The sequence below is a fragment of the Paramisgurnus dabryanus genome, chromosome 1 (genome assembly GCF_030506205.2).
Source record: "Paramisgurnus dabryanus chromosome 1, PD_genome_1.1, whole genome shotgun sequence".
Classification (NCBI taxonomy): Eukaryota; Metazoa; Chordata; class Actinopteri; order Cypriniformes; family Cobitidae; genus Paramisgurnus; species Paramisgurnus dabryanus.
The window spans coordinates 58390263-58408594 of record NC_133337.1 but is presented as its reverse complement, the minus strand read 5'-3'; the positions used below and the strand labels follow the sequence as shown (position 1 = coordinate 58408594).

The 18332-nt window shown below is 35.3% G+C and overlaps 1 protein-coding gene across 2 annotated transcripts; it reads left to right on the top strand.

Annotated features, from left to right (window-relative positions):
• The first annotated feature begins 4886 nt into the window (after positions 1-4886).
• On the top strand, positions 4887-14543 carry muc13b (mucin 13b, cell surface associated). Of its 2 annotated transcripts, none has more exons than XM_065242617.2 (12): positions 4887-5026; positions 6467-7117; positions 7661-7780; positions 7926-8032; positions 8194-8249; positions 11123-11235; positions 11349-11480; positions 11587-11632; positions 13081-13118; positions 13253-13337; positions 13437-13599; positions 13804-14543. In XM_065242617.2, the coding sequence occupies exons 1-12, from the start codon at positions 4972-4974 to the stop codon at positions 13951-13953; spliced, it is 1716 nt and encodes a 571-aa protein (XP_065098689.1). In that variant the 5' UTR covers positions 4887-4971; the 3' UTR covers positions 13954-14543. The 2 variants fall into 2 exon arrangements, with proteins under 2 accessions (XP_065098689.1, XP_065098688.1); XM_065242616.2 differs by having other exon boundaries at positions 13437-13629.
• The last annotated feature ends 3789 nt before the right edge of the window (positions 14544-18332 follow it).

Here is an 18332-nt window from a genome sequence, read left to right as displayed (position 1 = left end):
CTTCAGTCTCGTTTCTGTGACAGGGCTGTACATGTCAGATGACTTTATAAATGATTAGGTAAGCCAATAAAAACCTTTTGTTATATAAAACAAACTCGTTTCAACTTCCTTTCCAATGCGTTTAAAAGCAGGCAGAGAGATTTATGGCAGCCAATGTTAAGAGTGTAGAGTGGGGGGTTAAAAGTTGATGTGCATCTTCAAATGAATATAACTCTGGCATTTTTTTTGGTATAGAAGCCAAATCTTGGTCTTATTTTGTATGAATGTTATAGTTTTATTACAGTTTAAATTTATCTTAAAAATAATCCAATAAAATATTATTTGTATAAATAAAATATTAGTTTTATAAATAAAATAATATAAAAATGTCTGTTTAACAAAAGTAGTAATGTAAACATGAAGCCACATTTCTCAAGTAGTTGTGATCCAAATTTCAAGTTAAAATCACAAAAATTAGGTTTGTGTCACACTTTCTGTGGTTTTACCAACAACGACCACTAGGTGTCAACTGTTTGCTGCATACTCTTGTCATAAATGAATAAATCACTGTCACTGCATTATTACGGCAAAAACGTTTTAACATATGAAAACTACATTCTTTCCAGTGATATTTGACTGTTTATCAACATTTTTGTAGATTTATACTAGGATATAGTGTGTATACATATGGGGGGGGCATGTAACAAAAAAACTCACTACATTATTTCTATCATCAGATGACCTTGACACATGAAAATGAAAAGTACATTCTGAGAGCTTTCCATTGATATATGGTTTATCAAGATTTTTGTGGTTTAGAGTAGGGGTTTAGTGTTACAAATATGTAAAAACAAATTGGAGCCTACATGTGGGCCGTGACCTTTTAGAAACTGACTCTCACTATGTCATTTATTTCCCAAAATGGTGATGATCTCTGAAAACTACACTCTTAAGCCCGGGATACACTGCACTATTATTGGCTGTCCCAGACGAAAGATTTCCAACGTGAAACAATCGTCGCGATTTCTGTGATCGTGGCTCTTCATCGGTGGTCCTATGTCTTTCAATGAGAGATGTTCAAAGACGGCCGTTTTCCCAGTCTTGCGTCCAAAGATAGCCTACAATAGTTTTCTGACAGTGTCAGAAATTCGGCATGATCACCGTGCAGTGTGTTTGCTGCTACGACCTGCGCACCGGTATTTGTTTACCACAAGCGCATGCTGGTTTGATGCTGCCGCCGAAGCTTCCGTGTCATCATCGTACAGTCTACATGCCTCTCGTATCCGAGTTTAAACGATACATGTCGCACAGTGTGATAATGTAATGATCTTATAGGAGGGCAAAAATCGTCCAGTGTTTTCCGGGCTTTAGAGCTTTCCAATGTTATATAGTTTGTCATGATTAGATAAGAATTCACATGCAAAACATGAAGTAAACGTAGGCCTCCCACTGGCGGGTCAGTGATATATAGCAGGATAAAAATGTTTTGAGGCACACTCTCTTCACAAACTAATCAATTTCTCTCCCTACATAATTTTTTTGATAAAACACTGATGAAATATTACAACAATTAATAGTTTGTTGTTCACATGACGCAAGCAACACACATGACACTCTGAACACTTTTTTTCAATTAGCGCCCCTCGGATAAGCAGTCACAAGCCGCCACTGGTATCACGTATAGGGATATATCATATATCACATAAGAGATCTAATAATAGGGAGATGACAAATCTAAACAGTTAAAAGTGCAATAAAGATCAAGTTGATCTTACATTTGCTTCTGTAGCTGTTGGCAATATAATGATTTAAGATTTTTACTAATATTAAAGCTAATTTACCTTTTACATGTGTAGCTGTATTTACTAAACCTTTATCTATTGTTTACCACCAGGTGGCAAAATATAGCCAGTTTTCAGACAGCATCACACTGATAGCATTTAGTTGTGAAACAAGGAGAACAATCTTTCACATTCTTTTTCAAAAAGTTGTCAAGGAATGATAAATATATCACATGTATAAACATGAATACCCTGGACAAAGTTTTAATGGTAGCTGCTATTAATACTGTAACACACAAATGTAATACTATAACATACAAAGGTGCAATCGACATGACATTTTTATCCGATGTTGATGATAACCCATGCAATCCACACATGCAAAGAAATAAAACTTTAAATGATGTGTAATCATGTAAAATGACACAGGCAAAAGTATAGTATCCCGAAAGAAAAAGAGGCGCAAAAAAGGCATGAATAGCCAAGACAGTAATAAAAAAAACAATACTGCTCCTGGTCTGTGCAAATAATAACAGCTGGTTCGGTCCCAAAAGATGGCCTTTAAAATAATGTTTCATTATACCAAGGTGTCATGCAAGAAACATCTCATGATGGATAAACCTTACCCTACACAGCCAGAAAAACTCTCAATTGGTTTCAGAGAAAGAAAATAAAGCTGCTAGTATGCCCCAGCCAATCACTTGACTTGAATCTGACTGAAAATCTATGGAAAGATCTAAAGATCAGAGTTCATAGATGAGGCCCACAGAACTTTCAAGACCTCAAAATCACACCTGAGCAATGCATGCAACTAGTTTCTTCATACAGGAGGCGTCTTGAAGCTTTCATTACCATTAGAGGCTTTTGTACAAAGTATTAAATACATTTCAGTAAGTGTGTTCAATACTTTTTCCCTGCGTCGTTTTACATGAGTACACATAATTTATAGACATCCATTGTTTGATTTCATTGAATGTGTGGATTGCATGTGTTCTCACCAACATCTGGTGAAAATGTCAGTAGCACCTTTATAATGGGTTCAAAATGGGGTCATGTTCAATACTTATTTAACCAGCTCCATACACATGCATGCATGCATGCATGCATGTGCACACACAAACAGCAATAATTCACTGAAAGAAAATGATTCATTCAATTTACTCAATTTTTTAAGGTAAGTGGTTGCAATCAATTTATTTAAGCTACATTTAAACAAATGTTTTTAGTGTTGTATTATGTTAAAATTGATCTTTTCACATTAAGGATAATCAAGAGACTCATAAACAATTAGAAACATTCAATAATTTTGAAAAAGATGACCAGTGTAAATTATTTTCATTTTATTATTATTTTTTATTTAGTATCCTTGAGATCCTTCTGATCCTCCTGTCCGTCAGAAGCTATAAAAATACATATTTTCCAGAAGAGATTGTTTTTACACCAATTATTATTTTCAGAAGTTTATATATGTATATACTATGCTAAGATTTTTTATAAAATCAAATATATATTTTTGTTGATTAATTGATTAGTAATAGATTGATCTAATCTGGTATCATTTATAAACAATGGACAGCAGCTCATGCTGGTGATTCCTGTTCATACAAAGACAAACACTTCCTGCTGGTGTTATACCGTAATTATGTTTCTGACCTAAACTTTATGACTAAATTGTAGTGTAGTTTCCATTGTGACACACTCATTTCAACATTTCAAATAAATTACTGTACAAAAGGCTTTTTTATAAGCCAACAGAGGGAGGTTTCATGTTGCTGAGAAACAGAACAGATTTCCTCATTTGAACGTAAATCATTTATCCAAATCAATTATATAAAGTTAAAGTATTTTGATTTTGTGTACATATCTCTGATGTTGTCTAATGTAAATATTAGAAACGTAATATTTTTTGCTAAGGTATCTAAATTAAAACAGACCATTAGCGTAATGGCGATAAATATGTCACTTGTTAACCATCTGTAAAACAAATGGGTTGGGTTTTATGTTGAGTAAATTGAGTCAGTGACTTCCGCAACTTGGCAACAAGTCCCTTTACATTTACAGTAAGTCATGATCATAGACTTTGTTTTGTATCAAAAACCTCTCTTTCATACCCACTTAGCGAATGCTAAAGTAAAACAATAATGCAGATGCAAATGATTGAAAAAGCTATTAAATATTTACCCAGTTATTTTGGATACTAGTGTACTAAATGGACAAATTCTATTCTAGATCTATTCTTTAAAAAACAAATAATACATAATTTCTGTTAATAGTGACATCAGACTCAACCCAGATTATGATATATTTTCTATGTGGTAATCCACCAGAGGAGGGTCAAAGTACATTAAGTTGACCAAGATGAATAAACCACAAGTCTTTATGATTTCTGCCCATTTGTGCCTCAAGCTGTTGTATGGCTTTATTTGAAAGCTAGATCTTTTATGTCTTTATTTATTTTAAGTGTACACTTTATCGATATTCAGTATCCAATCCATAAAGAATATTGGCTTTATAACAAAGCAATAATGTTGTCTCCAGTGCTGACCAGTTTATACTGTGTCCATATTACTGCACTAGTTATTTTTGCTCCCATATTGGTGCAATGTGATATTTGACCAAAGAAGTTTAAGTTATCGTAATTATGGTCTCATAACTGTGGCTTCTTTTATTGTTTTGCTAATGACTTACTGACCATAGCAGATTAATGGTTAGTGGAATGAATGAGTCATCATGTGCAATTTATTTTTAACTGCCAGACGAATTTGGTATCAAAGGTCCCAAAATGAATCCCTAGGCGTAAAATACTTTTTAAATAAGCCTTATCAGATCCAGTCAGGTCAATCAATCATCTGAAAAAGTGTTTTGGAAACTCAATGAAATGAACTTTTAAAAAATGATACGTAAACTATGTATTATTTTTATCGCAGCACCTCTAAATGTTGATATTTAAGAAGTATACATATATTTAAAAAATAAAAAAATTATAATAAAATAATATAATTGTATTCAGTATTAACGTCTTCAGTTTTTTCTAACTCACCTGTTTAGGTTTCCGGGAGGCGTGGCTTTGTATGTGTAACGTCACTTAGCGTTATTATGAGGCTTTCGCAGCGAGCTTGAATCAGACAGAGGGCAGTGTGAAACAATAACGTTTCACAATCACGCTATTTTTTATTTTCTACTTTTAAATTAACCAAAGGACTATCTGAAAATGCGTGCCCCACTTACAATCATTTTGACATTTTGCTTGGTGGCTGCATCGGAGTGTAAGTGTTTCTCTGTACTTATTGAGCATTTAATGCCATCTTAAAACTGTACGAAACAAAGTAACTTACATTACTTGTCGTTCTTGAGTCTAAATTGTTATTTACTACATTTTATGACAAATATCTTACACTCATATTTAATCTGATTGATTGTTAATGTTTTAGTTGTGAATTGCAGTTAAATAAGTGATAAGAGAAAATGCTAAAGTGATGTAGGCTATCATATGATAGGGTTTATACATTTTTTTTTTTTTTTAAGAATTCACAGATCACACCTGTCTGTTCATCAAAAGATCGTGAGATAATAACCTTTACAGTTACGTTAAAGCGCTCAATTTTTATTGATAGCTTGTTATTTATCTATATTTTTAAAGATGTTCATTTTGTTGTTATTTATTTACAGACAAGGGTGGAGAAATGTTATTCTTGTTTTAAACCCAAAGTATATTTGACTTATTTTTAAACATTACCAAACACTCCTGTGCTTTATAATTATGTCACTTTATTCAAAGCGCTATTTACAAGTGAAATAACAAGTGCTTTCAAAAATATTTTAGGTATTGAATCTTTAGATAACATTAAAGTGTAGTGCATTACATTTACCCTAAAACAAACCTTGAAAATGTATCAGCAATTAACTATTTTGGTTTCAAAGAAATCTAATTTGTTACCTAAACTGGTTGAATTACCCCACGTTTCGACAACAGTTTTGATAAGTCATGTTTTATGACAGGCTTATTTAATGCGTTAGTTAACCTTGTAAGCGGAAGAGTACAATTATGAACTTTGTCTTCTTCATGAAACATCATGTTTAACTTTTATTGCTTTCAAAGTCCTTAACTTTTTTGCTTTATTGACCTATGAACGAGTATTGCCAACTGTTATGACTCAATAGTCATATCAGTTTGCAAAACATTTTCGTAAACAAATAAAAAAAATTCTGGCCCTAAACGCTGGAACTTAACTGACTTAAAATAATAAAATAATAATATTTTTTTTGAGGCATAACAAAAAGGCACACCATCATTGAGATTATATACATCTCCTAATAACATCTACACATAATCATGTCTCTTTATTTGGTCTCCTTATTCTGCAACACAGTGTCACTCAGTCGACTTTATATTAAAAGCAATTATAAATTATTGGCTACTAAATTGCTGGAGCATCATTGTTTAGCTGTACCCGTAATATTATCAATACTTTGGTGACAAGGAATACACATTTTTGGTAAGAGATTTAAAAGTCAGGATGGACTGGTTAAGACAAAACATGTTAGATGTTTTGTTTGTTCAGATTTGGTAGTGGGAATTTTCCTCAGCTGTGTGATAGAATTGTACAGCATGCTGATGTTGCTCTTATCCACATTCTTCAATAATTTTGTCTTTATTTTTTGTGTAAAGAAATATTGACATTTTATTATTATAACCCCGCCTGCAGCCACGACCGTTTCCGAAATTCCCACCACTACTGGGCCTGCTACCACTACCGGGCCTGCCACCACTACCGGGCCTGCCACCACTACTGGGCCTGCCACCACCACCGGGCCTGGAACCATGACCAGGCCTCCCACCACAACAGGGCCTCCCACCACGACCGGGCCTAGCACCACTACCGGGCCTGGCACCCCTACTGGGCCTGCCACCACCACCGGGCCTCCCACCACAACAGGGCCTCCCTCCACGGCCGGGCCTAGCACCACGACCGGGCCTAGCACCACGACCGGGCCTGGCACCAATACCGGGCCTGGCACCACGACCAGGCCTCCCACCACAACAGGGCCTCCCACCACAACAGGGCCTCCCACCACGACCGGGCCTAGCACCACCACCGGGCCTCCCACCACAACAGGGCCTCCCTCCACGGCCGGGCCTAGCACCACGACCGGGCCTAGCACCACGACCGGGCCTGGCACCAATACCGGGCCTGGCACCACGACCAGGCCTCCCACCACAACAGGGCCTCCCACCACAACAGGGCCTCCCACCACGACCGGGCCTAGCACCACTACCGGGCCTCCCACCACAACAGGGCCTCCCACCACGACCGGGCCTCCCACCACTACCGGGCCTGCAAATACAACAGCAAATGGTACTCCCTACCCCATAATCAAAAACCCCACCAGCAGACTTAAAAATGTACATGCAGTACATGTCATTTGTACATCATTGTGATGACTCAAGAACAGGAAAATTAACCTTAGTAAGGGGAGATGCTCTATTAAATTTTGAGCCAAATAAAAACAAAAGTTATGAGGGACAGACTAAAATTGGTTTTGATTTGTTTTTTTTTATTGAAAACACTGTACAACTTGCATTCACAACCTTGCTGTTGTCGGAAATGAAAATGCACTACAAAGATTAGTTTCTTTCTAGCAAATGCGTTTTGTTCCTTAAATGTGTTTACGTACCTTAAAAATGTACATCAGTTCATTTCTAAACCCTACATTGGGTTATTTAATTTTCAGATGAAAATACTGTAGCCTTATATTTTATGAACTGATTGTATTTATTGAAGCTTGTGTATTTTGTGTATAATTACATATAAGTTAAAGAAACTACAAATCAACCTTGAAAAGTTTTTACAGTACAGATGTCCTCTTTGCATAATCATATTGTTTTTTTGATTGTTAAGGAGCCTGCTCTTCAAATCCATGTATTGGAAATGGAATCTGCGAAGAGCGGTCTGGGGGTGATTATGTTTGTGTCTGTCGGCTTGGGCTGGTTTACGATAACACCACAGGCTGTACTGAAGGTATTACCAGTCTACCTATTAGTTATTAATACGTCAGTGCGGATTGTTTTGTCAAACTAATATAGATTTGGTGTCAGTGGGGGCCTTGATATTATATACTCATATATACACTATACTCTATTATATGCACTTATTTTTTTTTTAGCAAAGGTTTTTCCTGGTACTTTAAGTTTGAACAGAGAGTTTGATAAAGGAATGGAGGACAAGGCATCTGCTGTGTTTAAAAAAACAGCTGAAGATATACAGAATGAGGTAAGGGACAAAATTGTCTTTGATCTTTTAAGGGATTCATTCCCAGCTGGTCAATAGAGGTTATCTGTTTCTTCTACTTTGTAAAGGATGTAGGAATGTCAAATTGTTTGCATAGGTAATAGTTGATGTTGTCGCTTTCTTTATTCATAACTGAAATATAGCTCAGAGAGGTTCTCAAAGGCGATGGCTACATTCGTTCCATAGTTCTGAGTTTGAGGTGAGTCCCTCTAATCATTGTTCCTTATTGCTGTTTGACTATTTTACTTACAGGTATATACGTTTTTGTTTTATATTTACATTTATGCATTTAATAGATGTTTTATTGAAAGTATTATAAACATACATTTTTCATCTATTTTTCACTTATACAGACAACACTGTATGAAGTGATTAAATGTCTCAACAACTATTCGGAACGGGATTAGTTTTACAGGGGGACCTCTGAGAAAATCTTGCTTCTCAGAGGTTCTCTGTGTTTTTAATCCCGTCCGAATCAGCTCTGATGACCGCTGTAAAACTTCCAGAGCAATTTGCCTACTTTTTTTCGCCGAAAAAAGTCCTTTGAGAAATTTAATTCAGTCCGAATGCGAATGTCTGTGTTTTCCAGCAATATCTTTTGAAAACGCATATTTTTATGTTTTGGCCAACGCGATCAGGCCGTAAGGTCTTACTAATGTGGGTATTTTGTACTTCCTGCATCTCATTTATTCAGATATGGATGTTTTTTTTCCATTCGGCGGAATAAAATAATTCTCATACAGTGTTAAGACTTTCCACTGTCAGTGTCATGTAAGATTAATTGTTATTAATCATGATTTCTTTGTGTTTATTATAAGCAGCCATTAAAACATGCATGCTATAGTAGGATTTGTAGTTTTTACAATTTTGATAATAAATTACAAGTCCTGTAATAATTTTACATTTAAACAAAATATCAAAATTACAAACACGCGTATCCAGAGCACGTGATCTTCTGCAATGCCCAAACTCATGAAAAAGACACTCCCATCTCTGGAATAGGCTGAGAATTTCAGTCCCGTCTGAATCGGTACATAAAATCACAGACATAGTGGGGGACATGTTGAAACTCAAACGTAGTTTGGAAAACAAATCCCGTCAAAAACAATTTCAGTTGAAATTAACTTAAAATAATCAGTAAAAATGCTGTGAGGATTACTCATTTGCTCTCATGCCTGAATATTTAGATTATTCATGTTTTTTCAAACAATAAGAACTAATGGGGCATTTAAATAGTCGTTAATTTGTTTTTGTTTTTTTGTCGTAAATGATAGTTTTCTGTGTAGTCACTGTTCAGGTGATCATTATTTGCTGTGGTAAACATGGACTGTAATCAACACCATTGGCGGCCGGTGACTTCTTTTTCGAGGGCGTATAATGCGAAGCTCGCCACAACATGTATTTAGCCCATCATGCATGTTGCTCATCATGTCAAAACACGAGCCTGCTGCACATGCGTCGAAAGGGATAAAAGAGACACTCACATTTGCCAGGAACTTGCTTAACCCTTATATTGTGCTCGATTTTTTTGTGACGATTTTGATGGAGCGGGTCAAATTGACCCTAATTGGATTCAATGCAATTCCCTAAATATCACATGATGAAAAGCAAGAAGGAATTAGCTATGAACAGGACCATTTTATTATCGGTATTTGACATATATTACAAACACTTAATATCAAAACGTATTTGTAAAATGCATTTAACCAAAATTTTTAACATGTTTGTTTTTAACAAATGTTGAAAATAAACTGTTTTAACGTTTAACATTTAAAGTTTTTATTGAACATATGTATGTTTAAAACACCCTAAATATATTGCTGTGAATTTAAATTAGGCTTTTCTTGTCCTAAACAGGCTCATCTTTTGTTCCTGAACAAAACAAAATCACTGTTTACTGTTTACAAGTGTCTGCTGCAGATGCGTCTAAAGGGTTTATGATAAAAGAGATGCTGGTGTTTGCCAGATACTCGCATAATCTCATGCGTGATCAGAGTTTAATGATAAGGGGGTTTCTTGCGTGTATTTTGTGAACATGAGCGTCTCTTTTATCGTAAACGGTTTTGACGCGTGTGCAGCAGGCACTTATTTTGACAAAACACGTGAATGCACATGGTTTACATGACGCAACAAACACATATTTTGAAAACACTGTTTAATAATATACATTTTAAATAGAAATGATAGCTTACTACCATCTGTGTCTGGAAAAGTCCCCCATTTCAGAATAGTAAAACACCAATATAGCAACATACACTGGAAACACATATTTAATTTGGATCTGTACAGTTGCTTAGGAACAAAAGAAAATGTGGGTCAAATTGATCAGCGAACATCAAAATTGTTACAAAATTATTTGCGGATACACTTCGAAACATATCAGGATATCCTAACGTCCGACAGCTTAAAAATCTAAATGGGTCAAGTTGACCCAGAACATAATATAAGGCTTAATCTCATGTGTAATCAGAGTTTAGTGTTAAATAAGTGTCTGTCAAGTATTTTGTGAACACGAGCATCTCTTTTGTCATAAACTCTTTTAATGTGTGTGCAAGCAGGCCTATATTTGCCAAGATGCATGATGCACCTGGTTCACATGACGCAACCAACACATATTTTGAAATAATGAGCAACACACGACACTCTGAACACATACTTTGATTTTGCACCACTTGGAAGAGAAGTCACCGGCCGCCACTGATCAACAAATTATATTTCCACAATAATGAAGAGTCAGACCCACATCATAAATGCATTTTGCGGTGTATTTCTGTGGTAAAGCAAGTCCATTAAATGACTGCCATAAAAGCAGTCATGAAGTTTTTAAGTACTTCTTTTTTTTATATAATTTGCAAGTTCAATCAAATGTTTAATCTGAGTACAGTCTTCATGAGCATTATTAGTTGAACTGGTGTTACATATTTTTTTTATATATAAAAAAGGTTAAGTGAACTCAATTATTATTTCAGTTTTTTTTGTTATTTTAAATTAAAATCTCCTCAGGTTGAATCTACTTATAAAACATTGTGCTTACATATTTTGAGCAAATCTAACATATATTTTTTTTTACAGTGAAGGCAGTATAGTTGCAGAGGTGCAGAATTTCTATCAGGTTTCATCCAGTGCCACAACAGAGACAGTTAGCAGTTCAATTCGTAATTTAAAAGATTTTGAATCATTCAATGGTATGTACCCAAGATTTTCCACCTGTTTTACTGCTTACTTTCACATTTTCACTTTTTTCAGATAATAAAAAGTAGCAACTTTTTAAAACATTGACCTTTTACTCAATTCACAGAAAAGTCTGTCTGTGTAATTGGATACTGTGATATTAGTACCACCACAGACTGTGATAGTGGTGCTGGAATTCCAGTGTGCACTTGCAGAGATGGGTATATCAAATCCGAATTCACAACTCAGTTGTGCATTTGTAAGTGTCGTCTAACATTATTTTTGTGTCCTTGGTGTTGTGCTTACTGTAATGTACACACATTCATACTGATTAATTTTGCGCTGATGTTTCTGTCTTTGTACAGCTTGTCCTGAAGGGGAAAAAGCAGTTGATTCAAAAAAATGTGAAAAGTAAGCAAACGCATCATGACATGTTTTTCAAGTGATTCCTTACATTTAAATCTTGCGCGAAATATTATTTCATGAAAAATGTATACATTTTAAGAACTGTATAGTTTGTGTTAAAAAGATGTCTTTGCACATGTGAATACTTTTAAATGTTTTGTCATTGCTTGGTGAGCCCACAAAGGTCCTCTGTGGTACCCCAATCTTTAGGCCCATGTAATCCCAGGCCCTGTGAATTTAATGAAACAGTTCTCCCAAATATTAAACTTCTCTCATAATTTACTCATATTATGCTATCACAAATTTATATCACTTCCTTTCCTCAGTTAAACACAAATAATGTTATTATCTTATATAGGAGTCCAAAAAAACACATAAATCAAAGTAATCATAAACACTTTAGTGATTTTATATATGATGATACATTATCAAATTAATCAATTAATAAACCCACTAATTTTATTAAAGGGTGTACTTCCCATGTTGATCCCAACATAATTAAGGGATAATGTATATCCATCCGAATGTTATCGCAGGTTAAACCCCAACAGGGTAATTAGGACCCCGGCATGAATCAAAGAATCAAGTATGCCAAAAATTAGTGTAATAAAAAAATGACATGACAACATTAAATATCGTCCCTTTAGCATCTAAACTAATGAATCAACCTGAATAGGTAACACCTATAGACCCTTTTACTGTTTGTACAGAATGAAAACCTGGCAGCGTATGTGCGAGCATTTAGGCAACAGAAGTATGGTAAGTATCAACAGTGAAGCAACACAAACAAAGAAAGTTATTTTAAAAAGTAGACTTCATCAACATTTTTCACAAGTTGCCAGATACATATATACGTATATTAGTATATTGTATTTGTGCAACCAAACGCAACAACCAGACAGTTTGATGCTGGGAAACCATTTTAATAAACTTTCTAAGTTGCTAACACGTTAGAACCAATGGGGAATAACACCACTTCTGTTGCCCAAATGCTCGCGCAGGCTATTTGATCACATGAGCTGTAAAAGGGTCTATAGTGGCTAAAATGATAGAGATTCACTGGGAGGACCCTAGTATGGGACATATTTTATATTTTTAAGTCATAGATGCAGAAATCCTTCTGTATTTAGGTATGAAATTAGCATAGCATGTGGAGGCTGTTACTTGAATAAAAGTTAAATTTTGAAAAGTAACATTTTGAACTGAAACTCCATTCCCCATTGAACATTTTGAACTGAAACTCTTTCCCCATTGAAATTAATTCCCTGGACTCATTTCCCCTGAATCCCCCCAATTCCAGCCAAAATCACATCAGAGAGAAAGCAATTTAACAACTTCTCACTTTATCATAACCAGAAAACTAATGTAAGCATATTGGTGATTTGGAGTCAAACACACACCATGCTGTTAAAGCAGTAGAGCAGCATCACTAAGAGTTGTTTGGTTTATTTCAGGTGTCCTTTTGGCTTTTCTGGATTTAACTGCAACAATCGTAAGTTGGTGCTGATAACTGATAACTCTTTATATCTTTAATTTATACCTTTATATCAGTATCTCAGTTTCCATTGTTCTTGGAGTTGCAGGAATTGTGTATGCGTCAGCATGTAATGCATATTCTCATTACAGCTTATCTTTTGATCGTGGTTGTGGTTTCCATTGGGTTCGGCGTGTCGATCATAATTTTTGTGACCCTGCTAGTCGTGAAAAGCAGGTAAAAGTCTATTACACATATCTTATTAATGAGATTCAAATACACAAGCTTTCTTTGGATATATAACGCATATATTTGTGTATGCACATGTTTTTGTAGCAAACCAAAAGAAAGCTCCCCGTCTAAAAAAGATTTGAGCCCACATGGTAATGTGGAAATGTCTAAACCTGCGGGAGTTCCCAGGATCCCCCGAGCCAATCCTAATTCAGATTGGCATACTACAAATTTGGAGATGACCAATACTGGGAGCACTCAGGCACTGGTGAGCAAAGATCAGCTAGAGAACAAAGCAGTAAGATCACAGCTAAAACCCCATAGGGCTGAATGTTGAAGTGTGTTTGTGTATTTGTAGTTGTTGGCTTGATTATTGGTAATGTCAAAGAAGATGATAAAGAGATATGATCTATTGGATTTAATATCCATAATTGTGAATCGAGAGAAACACTTCTGTATGTTTTATTTGCAGTACAATCATTATGATAATGATGACGATGACGTGATGTACAAGAATCCAGATCCTCCACTGTACTCCAGGATAAAGAATGTGGAAAATGGCGGAAGAGGCGCTCAAAACCCATATTATCGGTTTGATGATGAGAGAATGCGCAGATATTAGCAGCACTGGACACATTCCTGGACCAGGACTTACTTTTTTACATGACCAAAATTTCAAGATATTACAAACAGACTTTAGATTTTAGGAACAGAATTCAGATTTTCTCTGCATTTCATTTTATGGTATTAACAGCTCATGAAGTTCAGCTTATGTATTTACTCTTGTATATATGCTTTTGGTACATTTAAATATTTAAACAAAATTGAGCAGTGAGTAGTTAAAAAAATGAACTATAGCTGTTTTGCAGAAATATGCATATACTTTCTTTTTATACAGACTATCAATGTACAAGCGTTCATGTTTTTGTTTATTACAGCAACACAATTGAATACATATCCATGCTTTTAATTAAATCTAAAATGTTTGCTTATTTATTAAATGTAATTATGAGGTAATGAATGTTTTTAATACTTGGGCTGGATCTCAGGATTACTAGGTGAATCAAATTTCTCATAATCAGATTTTCAGTAATCCCAGGTGGTATAATTTATTCTGGGATAAAGATATTGAACCTGTCATTTTGAACAGATTTTCGATGTCTGTGCCAATTAATATTTTATTATTAAAGGGCTAAACCACAAAAAAAAAGAAATCTGTCATCAATACTCCATTACTCATGCACCAAGCCTATATGACTTTTTTCTAGAGCACAAAATAAATATTTTTCAGAATGTCTAAACCAGTTCATTCATTGTTTGGAAAAGAGCAGCTTGAATATTCTGCTAGATGAAAAATAGCACATTCCAATGTAATATTTCATCGCAGGAGATGAGTGGTAAGAAGATTACAACCCCAAAATAGAAAAAGTTGGGACACAGTAGAAATTGTGAGTAAAAAAGGAATGGACTAATTTACAAATCTCATAAACTTGTATGTTATTCACAGTAGAATATAGATAACATATCAAATGTTGAAAGTAAGATATTTTGAAATGTCATGCCAAATATTGGCTCATTTTGGATTTCATGAGAGCTACACATTCCAAAAAAAGTTGGGACAGGTAGCAATAAGAGGCCAGAAAATTTAAATGTACATATAAGGAACAGTCGAAAGACCAATTTGCAACTTATTAGGTCAATTGGCAACATGATTGGGTATAAAAAGAGCCTCTCAGATTGGCAGTGTCTCTCAGAGGTCAAGATGGGCAGAGAATCACCAATTCTCCCAATGCTGCGGCGAAAAATTGTTTTCTGAGTTTCTCAGAGAAAAATTGCAATGAGATTGAAGTTATCATCATCTACAGTGCATAATATCATCCAAAGATTCAGAGAATCTGGAACAATCTCTGTGCGTAAGGGTCAAGACCGGAAAACCATACCGGATGCCTGTGATCTTCGGGCTCTTAGATGGCACTGCATCACATACAGGAATGCTACTGTAATGGAAATCACAACATGGGCTCTGGAATACTTCCAGAACACATTGTCAGTGAACACAATCCACCGTGTCATTCGCTGTTGCCAGCTAAAACTCTGTAGGTCAAAAAAGAAGCCATATCTAAACATGATCCAGAAGCACAGGCGTTTTCCCTGGGCAAGGCTCATTTAAAATGGACTTTGGCAAAGTGGAAAACTGTTCTGTGGTCCAACGAATCAAAATTTGAAGTTCTTTTTGAAAAACTGGGATGCCATTTCATCCGGACTAAAGAGGACAATGACAACCCAAGTTGTTATTAGCGCTCATTTCAGAAACCTGCATCTCTGATGGTTTGGGGTTGCATGAGTACGTGTGGCATGGGCAGCTTACACATCTGGAAAGGCACCATCAATGCTGAAAGGTTTATCCAAGTTCTAGATACATATGATCCCATTCAGACGTCGTCTCTTTCAGGGAAGACCTTGCATTTTCCAACATGACAATGCCAGGCCACATACTGCATCAATTACAACATCAAGACTGCTTAGAAGAAGGATCTGAGTACTGAAATGGCCAGCCTGCAGTCCAGATCTGTCACCCACAGAAAACATTTGGTGCATCACAAAGAGGAAGATGCGACAAAGAAGACCTTAGACAGTTGAGCAACTAGAAGCCTGTTTTAGACAAGAACGGGACAACGTTCCTATTCCTAAACATTGGTCCTCCTCCAGCTGTTCCTTGTATGTACATTTAACTTTTATGGCTTCTTATTGCTACCTGTCCCAACTTTTTTTGGAATGTGTAGCTCTCATCAAATCATAAATGAGCCAATATTTGGCATGACATTTCAAAATATCTCACTTTCAACATTTGATATGTTATCTATATACTACTGTGAATAAAATATAAGTTTATGAGATTTGTAAATTATTCCATTCCTTTTTTACTCACAATTTCTACTGTGTCCCAACTTTTTCTGTTTTGGGGTTGTAGTTAATTTGCTGAAAAGAATGCTGATTTTTTTTTTTTCAGAAACTGGTTATTTTTATATACACCTGGCTAAACGTAACATTAAATTGACAAAATTGATGTCTTTGCTTTTAATTAATAAGGTGTATTAATTACTTTGTTTTACAGTTTTTCTCAGTCGCTTTGGTACATTTCTCGAATCATCCTCCACATTTGCAAAACAGTATGTGCATTTCTCAAAATAATTTGTACAAATAGCAAAACACCATGGATAACCTGCAAAAGCCATTCTCTTACTCAAAATCCTTAGTATATCTCTCAAAACTAAATATCTACGTCAATGAACATGTCAGTGCCATCAGAATGACAAGTCCTTATGTCATTGTGTACGGATAAGACAGTCAAATTGTTTAGTCATGTTGTCAATATAACAGTTTACTCTGAAGTGATGTTCTGATGTAAACTATGGCTAAAGTTTTGACGAAAATTGTAAGTTACACCTTAGTATAAGTTTTGTTGGAGTTTGATTGCAAGAAACTGGACAAAATTTACATTTACGCTTTTACTGTTTGTAATACGTTGACAGACCATGTCATTGCCATACAGAAAGGAAAAGACGGCACTGCATAGCACAAAGAAAAAAAAACAAAAGTAGAAATGTGAACATCTCCTTAGGGATAACTGTACATGCAGTGCTGTAGGAATTACACTGAAGTCTTCCTTTACCTCTTAAACCAGCAAGCATGTTTGGCTAAAACAAGGCTAAATTTGGACTGCCAGTGAAAGTCTAATAGATGTCTAACTGTAGCCCAATAATAGACTATGCATATACTTTTAGAACATGTAAAAGAAATGAAAGCAAACACCTTGAACACCTGTTTGGACCTATAGTTAGCCATCATTTCAACGTCTTTGTTTTTGCTTGCTGGGGATGTTCCTGTCTGTAAGAGAAAGTCAAGATTCACCTGCAATTTACCAATTCAGGAGAGATTTAGAAAAAAAACGTCTAATGGAAATGTATAGAAATATGTTTGACCAAACCCTGTATTATGAGAACTTGTTCAATCATTTTGCATGTAAAGACTTATACTAAGAACTAATGCTTAAATGTTGTGGGGGTTAAGACTATTCAACAGAGACCCATTATAATACATTTTGATCAACATGACATAAGCAACTGATAATGTAGGAAAAAGCAGAGAATTGTACATAATCCTTTGCATGGATGTACTAAAGCATTTGCAACTGGTTCAAAGAAATGAAAAACTGCTTTTTTGATGTGCACAAGTGACACAATGATATGAGAATTGAACAAGTAGTTTTGAGAATTTCAATTCTGATCTGAGAAATGTACCCAGCGACTGAGAAAAACTGTAATTTTAAATAGTTGTCAGAGTGTAAACTAATGGTCAACAGGAAGAATGTAAAGGGGTCTGGCAAAAATAACACATCACATGCCCAAAGCTAACACAAAATGAAACATTTAGCCAGAAACTAAAGTCTAAACCTATAGAGCCTATCTTCTGATGGAACTTCCATGTGGAACGGCAAATGCAATATCTTTTCCACCTTGAGTTAACAAGTCTGTTGAAACCTTGAAGAGAGCCTACAACCCACTTTGTAGTGAAATTAAAATAAGTGTCTCTCTAAAAAATGCAGCATGAAGATAAAACAAGGTTTTGCAAGTCAATTCAACATACTATTTTAAGTTCTGAGTTAAAAAAGTTGACACTTATAACAAGAAGTTATTGTTTTTAATTGAAGTTACCTAAAAATACATGTTGATTTGACAAAAATTTTACAGTGTATTTATAAAATGTTTTACAGATTGACGCTTGTGAAAACACATAGCCATCTGTGTTTGTCCCTGCAACAGATACATAACCTTATCAATAAAAAACAAAAAGGATGGTTCCTCATGAGTTACATGAACATGACATTGAAGAATTTTCTGCTGATGTTGACATGTTTCACTGGTAAAAGTTAATCTTAGATGAGATTCACGCAAAGATGGGGTCATAAAGGGTTGCACCTTTGTCTCCTACATTCACTCC

Bases quoted from the DNA above. Each gene is read 5' to 3' on its own strand.
- muc13b (XM_065242616.2), top strand. From the start codon at position 4,972: ATGCGTGCCCCACTTACAATCATTTTGACATTTTGCTTGGTGGCTGCA. The intron at 11,633-13,080 runs GTAAGCAAACGC...GGTTTATTTCAG, and splicing joins GATTCAAAAAAATGTGAAAA to GTGTCCTTTTGGCTTTTCTG. The intron at 13,630-13,803 runs GTAAGATCACAG...TTTTATTTGCAG, and splicing joins ATCAGCTAGAGAACAAAGCA to TACAATCATTATGATAATGA.